Here is an 18,762-nt window from a genome sequence, read left to right as displayed (position 1 = left end):
CCTCCCCCCTCTCCCCTCCCCCCCCCTCGCCCTCCCCCCTCCGCCCTCCCCCCCTCGCCCTCCCCCCTCGCCCTCCCCCCCTCGCCCTCCCCCCCTCGCCCTCCCCCCTCGCCCTCCCCCCTCGCCCTCCCCCTCGCCCTCCCCCTCGCCCTCCCCCCCTCGCCCTCCCCCCTCGCCCTCCCCCCTCGCCCTCCCCCCTCGCCCTCCCCCCCTCGCCCTCCCCCCTCGCCCTCCCCCCCTCGCCCTCCCCCCTCGCCCTCCCCCCCTCGCCCTCCCCCCTCGCCCTCCCCCCCTCGCCCTCCCCCCCCTCGACCTCCCCCCCCTCGCCCTCCCCCCTCGCCCTCCCCCCCTCGCCCTCCCCCCCCTCGCCCTCCCCCCCTCGCCCTCCCCCCTCTCCCCCTCCCCCCTCCCCCCCTCTCGCCCTCCCCCCCCTCGCCCTCCCCCCCCTCGCCCTCCCCCCTCGCCCTCCCCCTCGCCCTGCTCCCCCCTCGCCCTCCCCCCCTCGCCCTCCCCCCTCCCTGCCTTCCCCCCCTCGCCCTCGCCCTCCCGCCCTCGCCCTCACCCTCCCCCCCCCCCCCCTCTGTCTCTCTCTCTCTCTATCTCTTTCTCCCCTTTTTGAATGAAGCGGTAAAAAATCTGGTCTGTACACTGTTTTTGACGCTGTACTTGCCTGACTGTGGTTGACACTGTTACTGAGCACCTGAAATGGAAAGTGTCCCGTTTTCTAGCTAAGCTTGGTGAACACAGAAAGAGGCCCAAAAGCATATTCAGTATCATAAGTGGTCTGAGAAATGTTGGAAACACACAAGAGGCCAGTCAGCATTTTCTAAAGAGCACAGATCTTTTTTCAAAATTCAAACAGTCACTGAAAGGCGTAGTCTGTAGGCCACCAAATAATAACGTCATGGTGGGGTGAGCAATAAACAAGAAATAACTGATGCATGTAAAAATGGTACGGCAATTATCATGGGGGATTTTAATCTACATATCGATTGGTCAAGCCAGGTCAGTAAAGACAGTCTTCAGGATGAGTTCATAGAATGTATCCTAGATAGTTTCCTCAAACAGTATGTAATGGAACCTACGAGGGAGCAAGCTATCCTAGATCTGGTCCTGTAGAATGGTGTGGAGATGCCATCATTGGACTGGGGTAAACACAGTAAGAAGTCTCACAACTCCAGGCTAAAGTCCAACAGGTTTATTTGGTAGCAAAAGCCACTAGCTTTCGGAGCCCTGCTCCTTCGTCAGGTAAGTGGGAGTTCTGTTCACAAACAGGGCATATAAAGCCACAAACTCAATTTACAAAATAATGATTGGAATGCAGTCTTTACAGGTAATCGAGTCTTAAAGGTACAGACAATGTGAGTGGAGAGAGCGTTAAGCACAGGTTAAAGAGACGTGTATTGTCTCCAGACAGGACAGTTAGTGAGACTTTGCAAGCCCCAGACAAGTCGTGGGGGTTACAGATAGTGTGACATGAACCCAAGATCCCGGTTGAGGCCGTCCTCATGTGCAGAACTTGGCTATCAGTCTCTGCTCAGAGACTCTGCGTTGTCGTGTGTCGTGAAGGCTGCCTTGAACAACGCTTACCCGAAGATCAGAAGCCGAATGCCCGTGACCGCTGAAGTGTTCCCCAACAGGAAGGGAACACTCTTGCCTGGTGATTGTCGAGCGGTGTTCATTCACCCGTTGTCGTAGCGTCTGCATGGTCTCCCCAATGTACCATGCCTCGGGACATCCTTTCCTGCAGCGTATCAGGTAGACAACGTTGGCCGAGTTGCAAGAGTATGTACCGTGTACCTGGTGGATGGTGTTCTCACGTGAGATGATGGCATCCGTGTCGATGATCCGGCACGTCTTGCAGAGGTTGCTGTGGCAGGGTTGTGTGGTGTCGTGGTCAGTGTTCTCCTGAAGGCTGGGTAGTTTGCTGCGGACAATGGTCTGTTTGAGGTTGTGCGGTTGTTTGAAGGCAAGAGGTGGGGGTGTGGGGATGGCCTTGGCGAGATGTTTGTCTTCTTCAATGACATGTTGAAGGCTCCGGAGAAGATGTCGTAGCTTCTCCGCTCCGGGGTCGTACTGGACGATGAAGGGTACTCTGTCCACCGTGTCCCGTGTTTGTCTTCTGAGGAGGTCGGTGCGGTCCTTCACTCTGGCGCGTCAGAACTGTCGACCAATGAGTCGAGCGCCATATCTTGTTCTTATGAGGGCATCTCTCAGGGTCTGGAGGTGTGTGTTGCGATCCTCCTCATCTGAGCAGATCCTGTGTATACGGAGGGCTTGTCCGTAGGTCATTAGTCCTTTAAGACTGATTACCTGTAAAGACTCGCATTCCAATCATTATTTTGTAAATTGAGTTTGTGTCTTTCTATGCCCTGTTTGTGAATAGAACTCCCACTTACCTGACGAAGGAGCAGCGCTCCGAAAACGAGTGGCTTTTGCTACCAAATAAACCTGTTGGACTTTAACCTGGTGTTGTGAGACTTCTTCCTGTATAATGGGACAGGAATAATTAATGATCTCACGGTTAGGAATCCTCTTGGAAGGAGTGATCACAGTATGGTTGAATTTAAAATACAGATGGAAAGTGAGAAGGTAAAATCCAATAGTGTCTTGTGCTTAAACAAAGGAGGCTACAATGGGATAGAAACATAGAAAACTACAGCACAAAACAGGTCCTTCCGCCCCACATGTTGTGCCGAACATATCCCTACCTTTTAGGCCTACCTATAATCCTCCATCCTATTAAGTCCCATGTACTCATCCAGGAGTCTCTTAAAAGACCCTATTGAGTTCGCCTCCACCACCACTGACGGCAGCCGATTCCACTCGCCCACCACCCTCTGAGTGAAAAACTTCCCCCTAACATTTCCCCTGTACCTACCCCCCAGCACCTGAAACCTGTGTCCTCTCGTAGCAGCCATTTCCACCCCGGGAAAAAGCCTCTGAGAGTCCACCCGATCTATGCCTCTCAAAATCTTATATACCTCTATTAGGTCTCCTCTCATCCTACGTCTCTCCAAGGAGAAAAGACCGAGCTCCCTCAGCCTATCCTCATAAGGCATGCCACTCAATCCAGGCAACATCCTTGTAAATCGCCTCTGCACGCTTTCAATCTTTTCCACATCCTTCCTGTAATGAGGCGACCAGAACTGAGCACAGTACTCCAAGTGGGGTCTGACGAGGGTCTTATATAGCTGCATCATTATCCCCGGACTCCTAAACTCAATCCCTCGATTGATAAAGGCCAGCACACCATACGCCTTCTTAACCACCTCCTCCACCTGCGGGGCCGATTTTAGAGTCCTATGGACCCGGACCCCAAAGTCCTTCTGATCCTCTACAGTACTAAGAGTCTTTCCCTTTATATTGTACTCCTTCATCCCATTTGACCTGCCAAAATGGACCACTACGCATTTATCTGGGTTGAAGTCCATCTGCCACTTCTCCGCCCAGTCTTGCATCCTATCTATGTCCCTCTGTAACTTCTGACATCCCTCCAGACTATCCACAACCCCACCAACCTTGGTGTAGTCGGCAAACTTACCAACCCATCCCTCCACTTCCTCATCCAGGTCATTTATGAAAATGACAAACAGCAAGGGTCCCAGAACAGATCCCTGGGGCACATCACTGGTGACCGACCTCCATTTAGAAAAAGAGATGAGGGAGGAGTTGGCTACGGTAGTCTGGGAGAAAAGGCTTTATGGTGGGACAATTGAGGAACAGTGGAGGACTTTCAAAGCGATTTTTCATAGTGCTCAGCAAAAGTATATATCAGTGAAAAGGAGGGACAGTAGGAAAAGGGATAATCAGCCATGGATATCTAAGGAAATAAAGGAGGGTATCATATTGTATGCGTGAAAAGAAAATGCATACGAAGTAGCAAAGATCAGTGGGGAAACTAGAGGATTGGGAAATCTTTGAAGGTCAACAGAAAGCCACAAAAAAACTATAAAGAAAAGTAAGATGGATTATGAGAGTAAACTAGCTCAGAATATAAAAACAGATAGCAAAAGTTTCTACAAATATATAAAATGAAGAAGAATGGCTAAGGTAAACATTGGTCCTTCAGAGGATGATAAAGAGGATTTAATAATGGGAAATGAGGCATTGAACAGGTATTTTGTATTGGTCTTCACAGTGGAAGACACAAATAACATGCCAAAAATAAATGACATGGAGTTCATGGCAGGTGTGGACCTAGAAACGATCATTATCACTAAACAGATCGTGTTGGACAAGCTAATAGGGCTCAAGGTAGACAAGTCTCCTGGCCCTGATGGAATGTATCCCAGGGTACTAAAAGAGATGGGAAATAGCAAATGCGCTCATGTTAATTTACCAAAACTCGCTGGACTCTGGGCGATTCCAGCAGATTGGAAAACAGTAAACGTAGGCCGGTTATCTTAACTTCTACAGTGGGGAAAATGCTTGAATCTATCATCAAGGAAGCAATTGCAAGACATCTGGATATAAATGTCCCATTGGGTAGATGCAGCATGGTTTCACGAAAGGGCAGGCCATTTTTAACTAATTTACTGGAATTCTTTGAGGACAGTGGAATACAGTGGACAACGGGGAACCAGTGGATGTGGTGTATCTGGATTTCCAGAAGGCATTCAACAAGGTGCCGCACAAAAGGCTGCTACTTAAGATAAAGGTATACAATGTTATGGGTAATGTATTAGCATGGATAGAGGATTAGTTAACTAACAGAAAGCAAAGAGTGGGGATAAATGGGTGTTATTCTTGTTGGCGATCAGTGACTACTGGTGTGCCTCAGGGATCAGTGTTGGGACCGCAATTGTTTACAATTTACATTGATGATTTGGAGTTGAGGACCAAGGGTAGTGTGTCAGAGTTCACTGATGACACTAAGATGAGTGGTAGAGCAAAGTATGCAGAGGACACTGAAAATCTGCAAAGGGATATTGATAATTTAACTGAGTGGGAAAGAGTCTGGCAGATGGAGTGCAATGTTGGTAAATGTGAGGTTATCCATTTCAGTAGGAATAACAGCAAAATGGACTAATATTTAAATGATAAAAAATTGCAGCAAGCTGCTATGCTGATGGACCTGGGTGTCTTTGTGCATGAATCAAAGAATAAATAAAGAACAATACTGCACAGGAACAGGCCCTTCAGCCCTCCAAGCCTGCGCTGATCACATTGCCCTATCTAGACCAACTGCCTGTATCCCTCTATTCCCAGTCTGTTCATGTGTCTATCCAGATAAGTCTTAAATGTCGCTAACGTGTCTGCCTCAACACCTCACTTGGCAGTGCATTCCAGGCCTTCACCACTGTGTAAAAAAAAACTTCCCTCACACATCTCTACTGAACCTTTCACCCCTTACCTTGAACTTGTGCCCCCTTGTAATTGTCATTTCTGCCCTGGGAAAAAGCTTCCAACTGTTTACCCTGTCTATGCCCCTCATAATTTTATAAACTTTTATCAGATTGGCCCTCAGCCTCCATCTTTGTAGGGAGAACAATCCCAGTTTATTCAATCTGTCCTCATAGCTTATACCCACAACAGCCTGGCAAACCTTTTCTGAATTCTCTCCAAAGCCTACACATCCTTATGGCAGTGAGGTGACCAAAAGAAAGTTGGTTTGCAGGTGCAGCAGGGAATTAAGAAGGCAAATGGAATTTTATCCTTCATTGCTAGACGGATGGAGTTTAAAAACAGGGAGGATATGTTGCAGCTGCGTAAGGTGCTGGTGAGGCCGCACCTAGAGTACTGTGTACAGTTTTGGTCTCCTTGCTTGAGAAAGGATATACTTGCAGAGATTCACTAGATTGATTCTGGAGATGAGAGGGTTGGCTAATGAGGAGAGATTGAGTAGACTTGGATTAACTATACTCACTGGAATGTAGAAGAATGGGGGGGGTGGAATCTAAAAGAAACATATAAAATTATGAAGGGAATACATAAGATAGAAACAGGGAGGTTATTTTACTGGCGGGTGAAACTAGAACTAGGGGGCATAGCCTCAAAATAAGGGGAAGCAGATTTAGGACTGAGTTGAGGAGGAACTTCACCCAAAGGATTGTGAATCTGTGGAATTCCCTGCCCAATGAAGCAGTTGAGGCTACCTTGTTGAGTGTTTTTAAGGCAAAGATAGATAGATTTTTGAACAGTAAAGGAATTAAGGGTTATGGTGAGCAGGCGAGTAAGTGGAGCTGAATCCACGATAAGATCAGCCATGATCTTATTGAATTGCGGAGCAGGTTCGAAGGGCCAGATGGCCAACCCTGCTCCTAGTTCTTGCGTTCTTATAAAATTAGTTTGGAGAACTTCTTTCAGGAGTTAATAATGGTTTAGGAATGGCTCTCATTCTGCAGATTTTGTGAAACCTATGTCAAATCTACATAATCAGATTGGGGTGTTCTTTTTGTACCTAGGATATAAATTTCAGTTAGGTTCTGCTCTCCCCAGAACACACATTAGTCGAAGTATACAAAGCAATGCAAATGAACTTAAGGTTATGAATAAGCTTACTATCAATGTAAACCCATTTAGTACCCACATTTGCATAAATTTTGAAATGGGATTGCAAATTCTATTACATCTCCACAGCTAGTTATAGAATGATACTGCTGCCATTTGCGGCCACACCCCGTTCAGAAAAAAAAGTTGGTTCATTTCATCCAACAATTCCAGGCTCTTGTGCCTTTGAAAATTGTATAAAATTTGTTGATTTAGTTTCTGTAGATTTGAAGTAGTGCTTTCTGTTTTCCTCACTCGTGACCAGATCTTTGTGAGCTAAAAACTCGGTTGGAAGAAGCAGAAGAGAAGAAATTTCCTGAGAATGATCTGCTGCGGCAACTAAGAGTAGCTGTGAAAGAGGCAGAAACGTGTGCTTCAATTGCTCAACTGCTCGTCAGCCGAAAGCAGCGCAACAGGTAAGTTGTATAACATCAGGACAAGCCCATACCTGTGCTTTGACTTCTGTCACTGTTACATGGAAGTATCTCTAAATTTCCTCCTCCGTCTCTGATTTGTTCTCATAATCACTGTTCCATCTGTTCCCTTCCCAACCCCCCCTGTCCCCTGAGATCTTCCACCCAATCCCTCTGTCTCCCACCTTAGTCCCTCTGTCTCCCGCCCCAGTCTCTCTGCCTTCCGTCCCAGCTCCTCTGTCTCCCGCCCCAGTCGCTCCTGCACCCCCCCCCCCCCCCCCCACCCCCACCCTGGGATCCGGGCCTCCCCGGCCCCGCCCCCAGGCTCCCCCTGCCCCCGGCCCCTCCCGCCAACGCCCCCCCCCCCCAAACCCGGTCCCTCCCCACCCCCCCCCACCCCCCCGCCGGTCCCTCCCGCCCACGGTCCCCCCCCCCCCCCCTCTGGTCCCCACCGCCCCCAGTCCCCCTCACCCCCAGTGCCCGGGTTTGTGATAGTCCATTTACCCCATACTTCAAACCAGCCTCCCATCCATTTACTCTGTCTACACTTCCCTCTGCCTCGGCAAAGCAGACAGCATAATTAAGAACCCCACGCACCCTAGACATTCTCTCTTCCACCATCTTGGTGGGCGGCACGGTAGCACAGTGGTTAGCACTGCTGCTTCGCAGCTCCAGGGTCCTGGGTTCGATTCCCAGCTTGGGTCACTGTCTGTGTGGAGTTTGTACATTCTCCTCGTGTCTGCGTGGGTCTTCTCCGGGTACTCCGGTTTCCTCCCACAGTCCAAAGATGTGTGGGTTAGGTTGATGGGCTATGCTAAAGTTGCCCCTTAGTGTCCTGAGATGCGTAGGTTAGAGGGATTAGTGTGTAAATATGTAGGGATATGGGGGTAAGGCCTGGGTGGGATTGTGGTCGGTGCAGCCTTGATGGGCCAAATGGCCTCTTTCTGCACTGTAGGGTTTCTATGATCTTCTTTCGGGAAAAAGATACAAAAGTCTGAGGTCACGTACCAACCGACTCAAGAACAGCTTCTTCCTGCTGCTGTCAGACTTTTGAATGGACTTACCTTGCATTAAGTTGATCTCTCTCTACACCCTAGCTATGACTATAACACTACATTCTGCACTCTCTCATTTCCTTCTCTGAGCAGTATGTTTTATCTGTATAGCACGCAAGAAACAATATTTTTCACTATGTTAATACATGTGACAATAAATCAAATCAAAATGTGGTTTCACTGAGGCTCCATAAACTTGTCATAAGATTTCTTTACCTTTTTTCTCTAAGCTCTTTGGAGTATAGTCTAGCATCTCGTGAGCAGCAATCTATAAATCTCAGATTTAAAGTTAACAATCAATCTAGCATCTGTTACCATTTAGGGAAATTACAAATATCTGTGGGGGAATACAACCATAGTTGTATTCTCTCACAGATAAGTCTCCTCATAAATTAACCCTTGGCATCTGGTTATTATTTTGGTAAATCTATGCTTCACTCCCTCCAAGGCTTTCCCAAAGTTTGGTGCCCACAGTGGCTTGCAATACAGTTGATGTGGACTAATCAGAGATCTGTATATCTGTAGCATACTTTCTATCCCCTTGCATTCCAATTTTTAATCCATTAGCCTTTTTGATAAGTTTCTATTTCACTTCACATTAATTTAATGATCCATTTACTTGGACCCTGAGATCTCTTTGTACCACCACTATTTCTAGCCTTTTGTTATTTAGAAAGTACTGTGTTCTACCTTTGTTAGATCCAAAGATGAACTCACATTTGCCTTTATCGAACTCCCTGTTTTTTTGTTGCTCTTTCCTTGGATTGGAGAAAATCAGATTGAGAAAGAAAAACGATTTTGAATAAGATTTGAACCTGCTTGGTGAGCTGCATACAGTGTCAAGTTGAGCAATTTGGCCCTTGAGTTTCAGGTCAGAAAGGAGAACAAAAATGGGATATCCTCAAAATATGTTTACTTTTGTTGTAGTCAGAGGAGGAATGAGAGGATTGTCCAAACATCTAACAAAATCAGTTTAATTCTTGGTTATCATGTGCTGAATGTAAGTAGCAGCTTGTTGATTGAGACTGAAGGACTTCAAAAAGAAAGATTTGTGTTTATATAGTGATTTTCTTGTATGTAGTTTTTAATTTATATCGTGCTTTTCATTAATATGGAGCTTTTCATTACCACCGAGTATCTCAAGGCACCTTATAGCCAGTGAAGTATTTTGAAGTGCAGTGACTTTCATACTGTAGGAACCAGTTTGAGCTCTGCAAATTCCCATGAACAGCAATGTGATAATAGAAACATAGAACATAGAAAAACTACAGCACAAACAGGCCCTTCGGCCCACAAGTTGTACCGAACACATCCCTACCTTCTAGACCTACCTATAACCCTCCATCCTATTAAGCTCCATGTACTCATCCAGGAGTCTCTTAAAAGACCCTATTGAGTTCGCCTCCACCACCACTGACGGCAGCCGATTCCACTCGCCCACCACCCTCTGTGTGAAAAACTTACCCCGAACATCTCCCCTGTACCTACCCCCCAGCACCTTAAACCTGTGTCCTCTCGTAGCAGACATTTCCACCCTGGGAAAAAGCCTCTGAGAGTCCACCCGATCTATGCCTCTCAACATCTTATACACCTCTATTAGGTCTCCTCTCATCCTTCGTCTCTCCAAGGAGAAAAGACCGAGCTCCCTCAGCCGGTCCTCATAAGGCATGCCACTCAATCCAGGCAACATCCTTGTAAATCTCCTCTGCACCCTTTCAATCTTTTCCACATCCTTCCTATAGTGAGGCGACCAGAACTGAGCATAGTACTCCAAGTGGGGTCTGACGAGGGTCTTATATAGCTGCCAGATCATTTTTTTGTTTGATGTTGATTGAGGGATAAATATTCATCAAGACACTGAGGATAACACCCCTGTTCTTCTTTGAAATCGTGCTATGGGATCTTTACATCCATCTGAATGGACAGATGGGACAAATTTCAATTTTAATGTCTGCCACATCCTGCTACCAGCAACATTCTGTTGAATACAGCCTGCTGATAAAAGCTTGGCTACTTGAAGAGTGGGTTGGGATGCAAGAACCCATGGACTGAATTATGAACATTGTTGTTTATGAATAATTGATGAAATTTCTACAAAATAGAAACCCTTCAAGTAAATCAACATTTTGAAAACAAGCTTCTGATAATCGCCTATATTTGTTGCTATATTTTAGAAATAAAGCAGAAGGTGGAAAGACTCGGACAAAGCTAACTGTCCATGAGTTGAAAGCATTTGTGCACCAGCTGTACAGCCTGCCTTGTGTCATCAGCCAAACACGACTGGTTAAGGTAAGCACCGAACAAATGCAACTGTCATTGTATCATCACACACTTGACATGGGGCCAGGAATAGCAGTTTCTTTGAACACAAATAGCAGTATACTAGTCCAATCCCAATATGCCAAACCAGTCTCATCAGACAGAAGTGAATAACTCATTAGAATTTAGAGTCAAGGTGTGTAGGAATACCAATGTGCATATTGACCGGTGAAGGTAGGTTTAAGGTAGACAGTGGTAGAGTGGATTATTCAGTTTGTATGTCAAGGAAAGGGAGCATGTTAAACTGCTCCATTTCAAAGATAAAAGTTTTATCATGGGATAGATGAATAAAGGATGACATTTCTACAAACTAGAAACCAACTCTGCGAAAGAGCATCCCACCCAGGCCCTTCCCTCTGCCCTATCCCATAGTCCCATGCATTTACCATGGCTAATCCCCATAACCTGTACATGTTTGGGGCCTAAGGGGCAATTTAGCATGGCCAATTCACCTAACCTGTACATCTTTGGACTGTGGGGGGGAAACTGGAGCACCCGGAAGAAACCCATGCAGACACGGGAGAACATGCAAGCTCCAAACAGACTGACCCAAGCCGGGAACTGAACCCAACTCCCTGGGGCTGTGTGGCAGCAGTGCTAAACACTGCCACCCTAACCCTGGACTATAAGGAAATTCTTACATGCAGCTGCAGGTTCAAATATAGCAAACATATATGGGAAATATTCAAGGGCTATGAAATTTGGGGTCATTCATCAAAGTTGTACTTTTCATTGAAACTGATAAAAATATTGGTGAGAATTGGGCCTAGAGAGGATCCCATGGTAACACCATCTATTTGGGCATGCGTGGTGTTGGAGGTGATCAATGATTTCAAAAGGAAATTGGACGGGCATTTGAGGGAAATAAACTCTCAGAGCTAAAGAGATGGAATTAATGTACCATAATGATTCTCTAACTCTGACTTTGAATCCAAACTGTAATCTCCACTGACTTCAGTTTTACTTTGATTTTTTGCCTCATTTTGAGCACACTGCCTTGATGTTAAGGGCAGTCATTATCTCTGAAATGCAGCTCTGTAGTTAATATTTGGTAAGAGTTTTAACAACACCAGGTTAAAGTCCAACAGGTTTATTTGGTAGCAAATGCCATTAGCTTTCGGAGCGCTGCTCCTTCGTCAGATGGAGTGGAAATCTGCTCTCAGACAGGGCACAGAGACACAAAATCAAGTTACAGAATTAGTATTCTGTAACTTGATTTTGTGTCTCTGTGCCCTGTTTGAGAGCAGATTTCCACTCCATCTGCCGAAGGAGCAGCGCTCCGAAAGCTAATGGTATTTGCTACCAAATAAACCTGTTGGACTTTAACCTGGTGTTGTTAAAACCCTTACTCTGGACTCACCATCCAGGGGAAACAGTCTATCTACATCCATCCTGGCATATCCTGTAAGAATTTTGTAAATTTCAATGAATTCACTTGTTGGTCTTCAAAACGTGAAAGAATAGAGATCCAGTTTCCTCAATCTCTTCTCATAAGACAATCCCACCATCCCAGGGATTAGTCTGGTAAACCTCTGTTGCATTCCTTGTCTGACAGATAACCCTTGCTTAGGTAAGGAGACCAAAACTGTATACAATACTCCAGCTGCGGTCTCACCAAGGCTCTATACAATTGCAGCGACACATTTTTACTCCTGTACTCAAATCCCCTTGTGGTGAAGGCCAACATATCATTTGCATTCATAATTGCTTGCTGCACCTGCATGCTAGCATTCCGTGACTCACAAACAAGGACACCTTCGGAAATCAACACTCCCCAAACTCTCTCAATTTAAGAAATACTCTGCCTTTCTGTTTTTCTGACCAAAGTTGATAACGTCACATCTATTCATATTATATCATGACACAGTGGTTAGCACTGTTGCTTCACATGTCAGGGTCCCAGGTTCGATTCTCAGCTTGAGTCACTGTCTGTGCGGAGTCATCACATTCTCCCGTGTCTGCGTGGGTTTCCTCCGGGTGCTCCAGTTTCCTCCCACAGTCCGAAAGATATGCTGGTTAGGTGTGTTGACTATGCTAAACTCTCCTTCAGTGTACCCGAATGGGGGATTTTCATAGTAACTTCATTGCAGTGTTAATACAAGCCTACTTGTGACTAATAAATAAATTAAACTTAAATCATTTATATAGATACAGATAGCGAGAGGATTTGAGTACAGGAGCAGGAATGGCTTGATGCAATTAGACAGGGCCTTGGTGAGGCCACACCTGGAATGTTGTGCGCAGTTTTGGTCTACTTACCTGAGGAAGGATGTTCTTGCTCTGGAGGGAGTGTAGAAAAGGTTTACCAGACTGATTCCTAGGATGGTGGGACTGATGTATGAGGAGAGATAAAATTGGTTAGGATTATATTTGTTGGAGTTCAGAAGAATGAGGGGGGGGTCTCATAGAACCTACAAAATTCTAACACGATTAGACAGTGTAGATGTAAGAAGGATGTTCTCAGTGGTGGGGGTGTCGAGAATTCGGGGTCTTCACCCAGAGAGTGGTCAGCCTATGGAATTCGCTACCACAGAAAGTAGTTAAGGCTAAAACAATGAATGTTTTCAAGAAGCAGTTAGATATAGCACTTGAGGCAAGGGAATTAAAGAATATTGGGGGGGGGGGGGGAGGAGGGATTAGGCTATTGAGTTGGATGATCAGCCATGATAATGAATGGCAGAGCTGGCTCAAAGGGCTGAATGGCCTCATCCTGTTCCTATTTTGTATGTTTCTATGTGAACAGCAGTGACCCCAGAAACAGGAAGGGGGCGGTCCCTATGATAGGGTTGTATTACAGGCCTCCCAACAGCCTATGGGTAATTGAGGAACAGATATGTAAGCAGATTCTGGACAGATGTAGAAATAATAGGATTGCTGTAGTGGGAGACTTTAACTTTCCTCATATTGACTGGAAATCCCTTAGGGCTATGAGTCCAGATGATGAGGAATTTGTTAAGTGTGTCCAGGAAGGTTTTTTGGAACAATATGTGAATAGTCCGACGAGAAAGGGGGCTATACTGGACCGAGTACTAGGGAATGAGCCTGGCCAGGTCATCAAAGTTGCAGTGGGGGAACATGTGGCGAACAGTGACCACAATTCCGTAAGCTTTCGAATACTGGTGGAAAAGGACGAGTGTTGTCCTACGGTTAAGGTGCTAAATTGGGTGAAGACTAACTACAACCAGATTAGGCAAGATTTGGAGGCTGTTGTTTGGGAGAAGCTGTTTGAGGGCATATCCACATTTGGCATGTAGGAGTCTTTTAAGGCGCAGTTGATCAGAGTGCAGGATAGGCATGAGTCTATGAAAAGGAAGGACAGGAAAGACAGGATTCAGGAACCGTGGATGACCAGGGAAATTGAGTCTAGTCAAAACGAGAAAGGATGAATACATAAGGTCTAGGCAATTAAAAACAGATGAAACATTTGAGGAATACAGGGAATGTCGAAAAGAGCTCAAACAGGGAATTAGGAGAGCAAGAAGGGGTCACAAAATGCCCTTGGCAGACAGGATTAAGGAGAATCCCAAGGCATTTTATACATATATTAGGAATAAGAGAATAGCGAGAGAAAGAGTTGGTCCACTTAAGGACAAAGGAAGAAAATTATGTGTAGAACCAAAGGAAGTGGGTGAGATCCTTAATGAGTACTTTGCATCTGTATTCACAAAGGAGAGGGACACTTCAATTGATGGTGTCTTGGGGGGGTGTGTAAATAAGTCATCATTACGAGGGAGGAAGTGTTAGCTGAATTAAAAAACATGAAGGTAGACAAATCCCCAAGACCAGATAGCATCTATCCCAGATTACTGAGGGAGACATGAGAATAAATTGCTGGGCCTCTAACAGAAATCTTTGTTTCTTCATCGGCCACTGGTGAGGTACCAGAGGATTGGAGGATAGCCAATGTTGCCCCGTTATTTAAGAAGGGTAGCAAGGATAACCCAGGTAATTATAGGCCAGTGAGCTTGACATCAGTGATAGTGAAACTGTTGGAGAAGATTCTTAGGAATAGGATCTATACACATTTGGAACTGACAGACAGACAGCGTGGTTTTGTACGTGGGAGATCATGTCTCACTAATTTAATTGAGTTTTTTGAGGAGGTGACAAAAATGATTGACGAGAGTTACATGGGTACGATGAGTATAGACGGATATGGACCAAATGTGGGCAATTGGGATTAGCTTAGGGGTTTTAAAAAGAAAAAGGGTGGCATGGACAAGCTTCCATGCTTTAAACCTCTATGACTCTATGAGAAGGGCTGTGGATGTTGTCTATATGGACTTTAGTAAGGGATTTGACAAGGTCTCTCATGGCAGGCTGGTGCAAAAGATTAAATCACATGGGACCAAGGGTGAACTAGCTAGATGGATTCAGAACTGGCTTGGCCATAAAAGGCAGAGGGTAGCGGTGGAAGGGTGTTTTTCTGAATGGAGGTCTGTAACTAGTGGTGTTCCACAGGGAGCAGTGCTGGGACCTCTGTTTGTAATATATATAAATGACTTGGAAGAAAAGAGAACTGGTCTGATTGGCAAGTTTGCGGATCAAACTAAAATTGGCAGAGTTGCGGATAGTGATGGAGATTGTCAGAGAATGCAGCAGGATATAGATAGACTGGAAAATCGGGCGGAGAAATGGCAGATGGAATTTAATTGGGACAAATGCGAGGTGATGCATTTTGGTAGATCCAATTCAGGTGGGAGCTATAAAATAAATGGCAGAACAATCAGGAGCATAGACGCAAAGAGAGATCTGGGAGTACAGGTCCACAGATCTTTAAAAGTGGCAGCACAGGTGGAAAAGGTGGTGAAGAAACCATATGACAAGCTTGCCTTCATCGGACAGGGCATTGAGTATAAAAGTTGGCAAATTATGTTACAGGTGTATAAAACGTTGGTTAGGCCACATTTGGAATACTGTGTTCAATTCTGGTCACTACACTACCAGAAGGACATGGAGGCTTTGGAAAAAGTGCAGAAAAGGTTTACCAGGATATTGCCTGGTAATGGAGGGTGTTAGCTAGGAGGAGAGATTAAATAAACTGGGATTGTTCTCCCTGGAAAGACAGAGGCTGAGGGGCGACCTGATAGAAGTTTATAAAATTATGAGAGGTATAGATAGGGTGAACAGTTGGAAGCTTTTTCCCAGGGCAGAAATGACAATTACAAGGAGGCACAAGGTCAAGATACGGGGGGAAAGGTTCAGTGGCGATGTGCAGGGGCAGTTTTTTTTATACAGAGCGTGGTGGGGGTCTGGAATGCACTGCCAAGTGAGGTGGTTAAGGCAATTACATTAGCCACATTTAAGACTTATCTTGATAGGCATATGAACAAACGGGGAATAGCGGGATATAAACGGTTGGTTTAGGTAGATAAACGTGATCGGCGCAGGCTTGGAGGGCCGAAGGGCTGTTCCTGTGCTGGATTGTTCTTAGTTCTAACCTGCATGGGGACTTATCACAAGACTTCTGAAAATCCAAATACACCACATTGACTCTTTGCTACAAGTTCTCTTTGCTACGGGGGGGAGGGGGGGGGGGGGGGGGGTCCAATTGCCCACTAGTCACAATTGCCCTCATTTGGCCCATATCCTTTGAATCCTTTCCCATCCATGTACTTTCTCAAATGCTTTCTAAATGTTGTTATTGTACCTGCCAAACCACTTTCTCTGGCAGCTCATTCCATATACGCACCATCCTCTGCATGAAGAAGTTGCCCCTCAAAGAACGAAGAACAGTACAGCACGGGAACAGGCTTGATGAACATGACGATCATGATGCCTGCCTAAACTAAAACCGTATGCACTTATGGAGTCCGTATCCTTCCATTCCCATCCTATTTATCTAGATGCCCCTTAAATGCCGCCATCGTTCCTGCTCCCACCATCTCCCTGGGCAGCGCGTTCAAGACATTTACCACCCTCTGTGTAATAAAAACTTCCCTCAAGTCCCTTTTAAATATTTCCCCCCTCTAGTTTTCAATTCCCCTTCCCTGGGAAAAAGACTCTGTGCATTTATCCTATCTATGTCCCTCATGATTTTATACACCTCAATAAGGTCAGCCGTCATTGTCCTATGTTCCAAGGGATAAAGTTCTAGCCTGGCCAACCGCTCCCTATAGCTTAAGCGCACTAGTCCTGGCAACATCCTCGTAAATCATCTTTGTGCCCTTTCCAGTTTATCAATATATTTCCTATAACAGGGTGACCAAAACTGTATACAGTAAAAGTGCGGCCTCACCAATAACTTATACAACTTTAACATAATGTCCCAACTCCTATACTCAATGCCTTGACTGATGAAGGCCAGTGTGCGAAACACCTTCTTCACTACCCTTTCTCCCTGTAACGCTGTTTTCAACGAACTATGTGCTTGTACTCCTCAGTCCCTCTGTTCCTCAACACTCCCCAGGGCCCTATCATTCACTGTATAAGACGTCGCTTCGTTTGACTTTCCAAAATGCAACAACTCACACTTACGAAATCCTTTGCCAATCCTCGGTCCTCTTCCTTAACTGATCAAGATTCCCCTGTAATTTTTGAAAACCACCTTCACTATCGATGATACCTCCTAATTTAATACTATCCGCAAACTTACTAACCATGCCTTGTACTTTCACATCCGAATCATTTATATAAATAACGAATAACAAGGGTCCCAACTCTGACCCCTGAGGCACATCACTAGTCACAGGCCTCCAGTCCGAGAAGCAAACATCGACCATCACCCTCTGCTTCCTACCATCGAGCCAATCTTGAATCCAATTAGCTAACTATCCCTGGATCCCATGCGACCTAACCTTCCAGACTATCCTGCCATGCGGGACCTTGTCAAAGGCCTTGCTAAAGTCCATATGGACAATATCTACTGTCCTGCCCTCATCCATCGTCTTGGTTACCTCTCCGAAAAATTCACAAAGATTCGTCAGACATGACTTCTCATGCACAAAGCCATGCTGACTATCCCTAATCAGATCTTGCCTATCCAAATGTTGGTAGATCCTATCCCTCAGAATCCTCTCCAGTAACCTACCTACCACTGATGTCAGCCTCACCTGCCTGTAATTCCCTGGTTTGTCTTTGCCACCCATCTTAAACAGCGGAACACCCTCCAGTCTTCCAGAACTCCGACAGTGGAAAGAGGTGAAGCAAATATCTCTGCAAGGGCCTCTGCAATTTCTTCCCTAGCCTCCCATAAGATCCGAGGATCCGTGTCTGAGGGTTTCCTCCGAGTGCTCCGCTTTCCTCCCATAGTCCAAAGATGTGCAGGTTAGGTTGATTGGTCGTACTAAATTTCCTCTTAGTGTTAGTGTCCCAAGATGTGTAGGTTAGTGGGATAAATATATGGAGCATGTCAGTCAGTGCAGACTTGATGGGCCGAATGATGACCTCCTGCACTGTAGGGATTTGAAGGAAGTAACATCCTTTTAAAAAAACTGCCAACAAGTCTGGTGCTGCAGCTACATAAACTGGATTAAACTAGTTGCCCAATTAACTAATTACAACTGCTCTCCATTAGAGAGCTTGACACTGGAGGAAACTTAAGCGGTAAATTTTAGTTAAATAATAGATTTTTAAATGGAGATTGACCCTTAAGATTCTCTCACTCACCAATTTTGAGCTTCTCACTCTGTGAAAATTGAACTGACAGGATGCATTCCAAATGGACAAAATACCTTTTCTACTTTGTGTATGCTGCCTGCCATTTAACCTCCAGCTTTTTCCGTAGTATCCAATTCCAATGCCGTCTCTTGCTTTACTGTAACATTGGCAGCATCCTTTTCTTCAGGAGATGCAAAGCACTCACTAACTCGTGTTCTCTGTCTCCACAAGAACAATACATTTTTGATTCCTAATCCAATCCTGACTTGATTATCTTTTTACTCTTCATATATTTATAAAAGATTTTAGTGTTTCATTTTATGTTCGCTGCTAATCTCATGCACACTTTTCCCTTCTTTCTGTATTCTGTTTGATTTTGTGCAATATTATTAAAAGCCTCCCTTTTCTATCTTTAATTCAAATTTCTTAATCATCCAGGGAGCTCTAGATTTCTATTTTCTTCCATTCCATGCCTCGTAGGAATGTATCTAGTCTGTACCTAACCTAGCTCCTCTTTGAAGGCTTGCCACTGTTCTATTTTTTTTAAGCTGCCAGTCTTTGTTTCTATTTCACTTGGGTCACTAAACTTTGAAGAGATAGGACTGTGTTCATCAGGTTGAGACTGGGGCTTAGAAGTGCAGGTCACAAGTGGTTTGATTCCTTTGGTTGGCTGGCGTGATGCAGTACCATTTCTGGAGTTTTATTTTATGAATTGGGTACATACTATGCAAGTTAGAAGTGTTTTCTAATCCGATCACTGATTTTTAGGAACTTGATTTGCTGTGTGTTGTAAAGTTGCCTGGTGTTGCTTGGACTGCTGCAAAGATGCACTTCTGCAAGAACATGTAAACATATGAATTAGGAACAGGAGTAGGCCACTCAGC

General features: G+C 45.3%; 1 protein-coding gene across 2 annotated transcripts in view; it reads left to right on the top strand.

The window, feature by feature from the left end:
- Nucleotides 1-18,762, top strand: part of kdm5a (lysine demethylase 5A) — a 323,208-nt gene that overhangs the window by 196,769 nt on the left and 107,677 nt on the right. For both annotated transcript variants that reach the window (XM_078220321.1, XM_078220322.1), the window contains 2 exons: nt 6,758-6,908; nt 10,135-10,249. In XM_078220321.1, the coding sequence (XP_078076447.1) occupies nt 6,758-6,908; nt 10,135-10,249 (266 nt within the window). The remainder of the gene's footprint in view (nt 1-6,757; nt 6,909-10,134; nt 10,250-18,762) is intronic.

This window comes from Mustelus asterias, chromosome 9, assembly GCF_964213995.1.
Source record: "Mustelus asterias chromosome 9, sMusAst1.hap1.1, whole genome shotgun sequence".
NCBI classification, from domain to species: Eukaryota; Metazoa; Chordata; class Chondrichthyes; order Carcharhiniformes; family Triakidae; genus Mustelus; species Mustelus asterias.
Note: the sequence above shows the minus strand (reverse complement) of the source record. Positions and strands in the feature narration are given on the sequence as shown.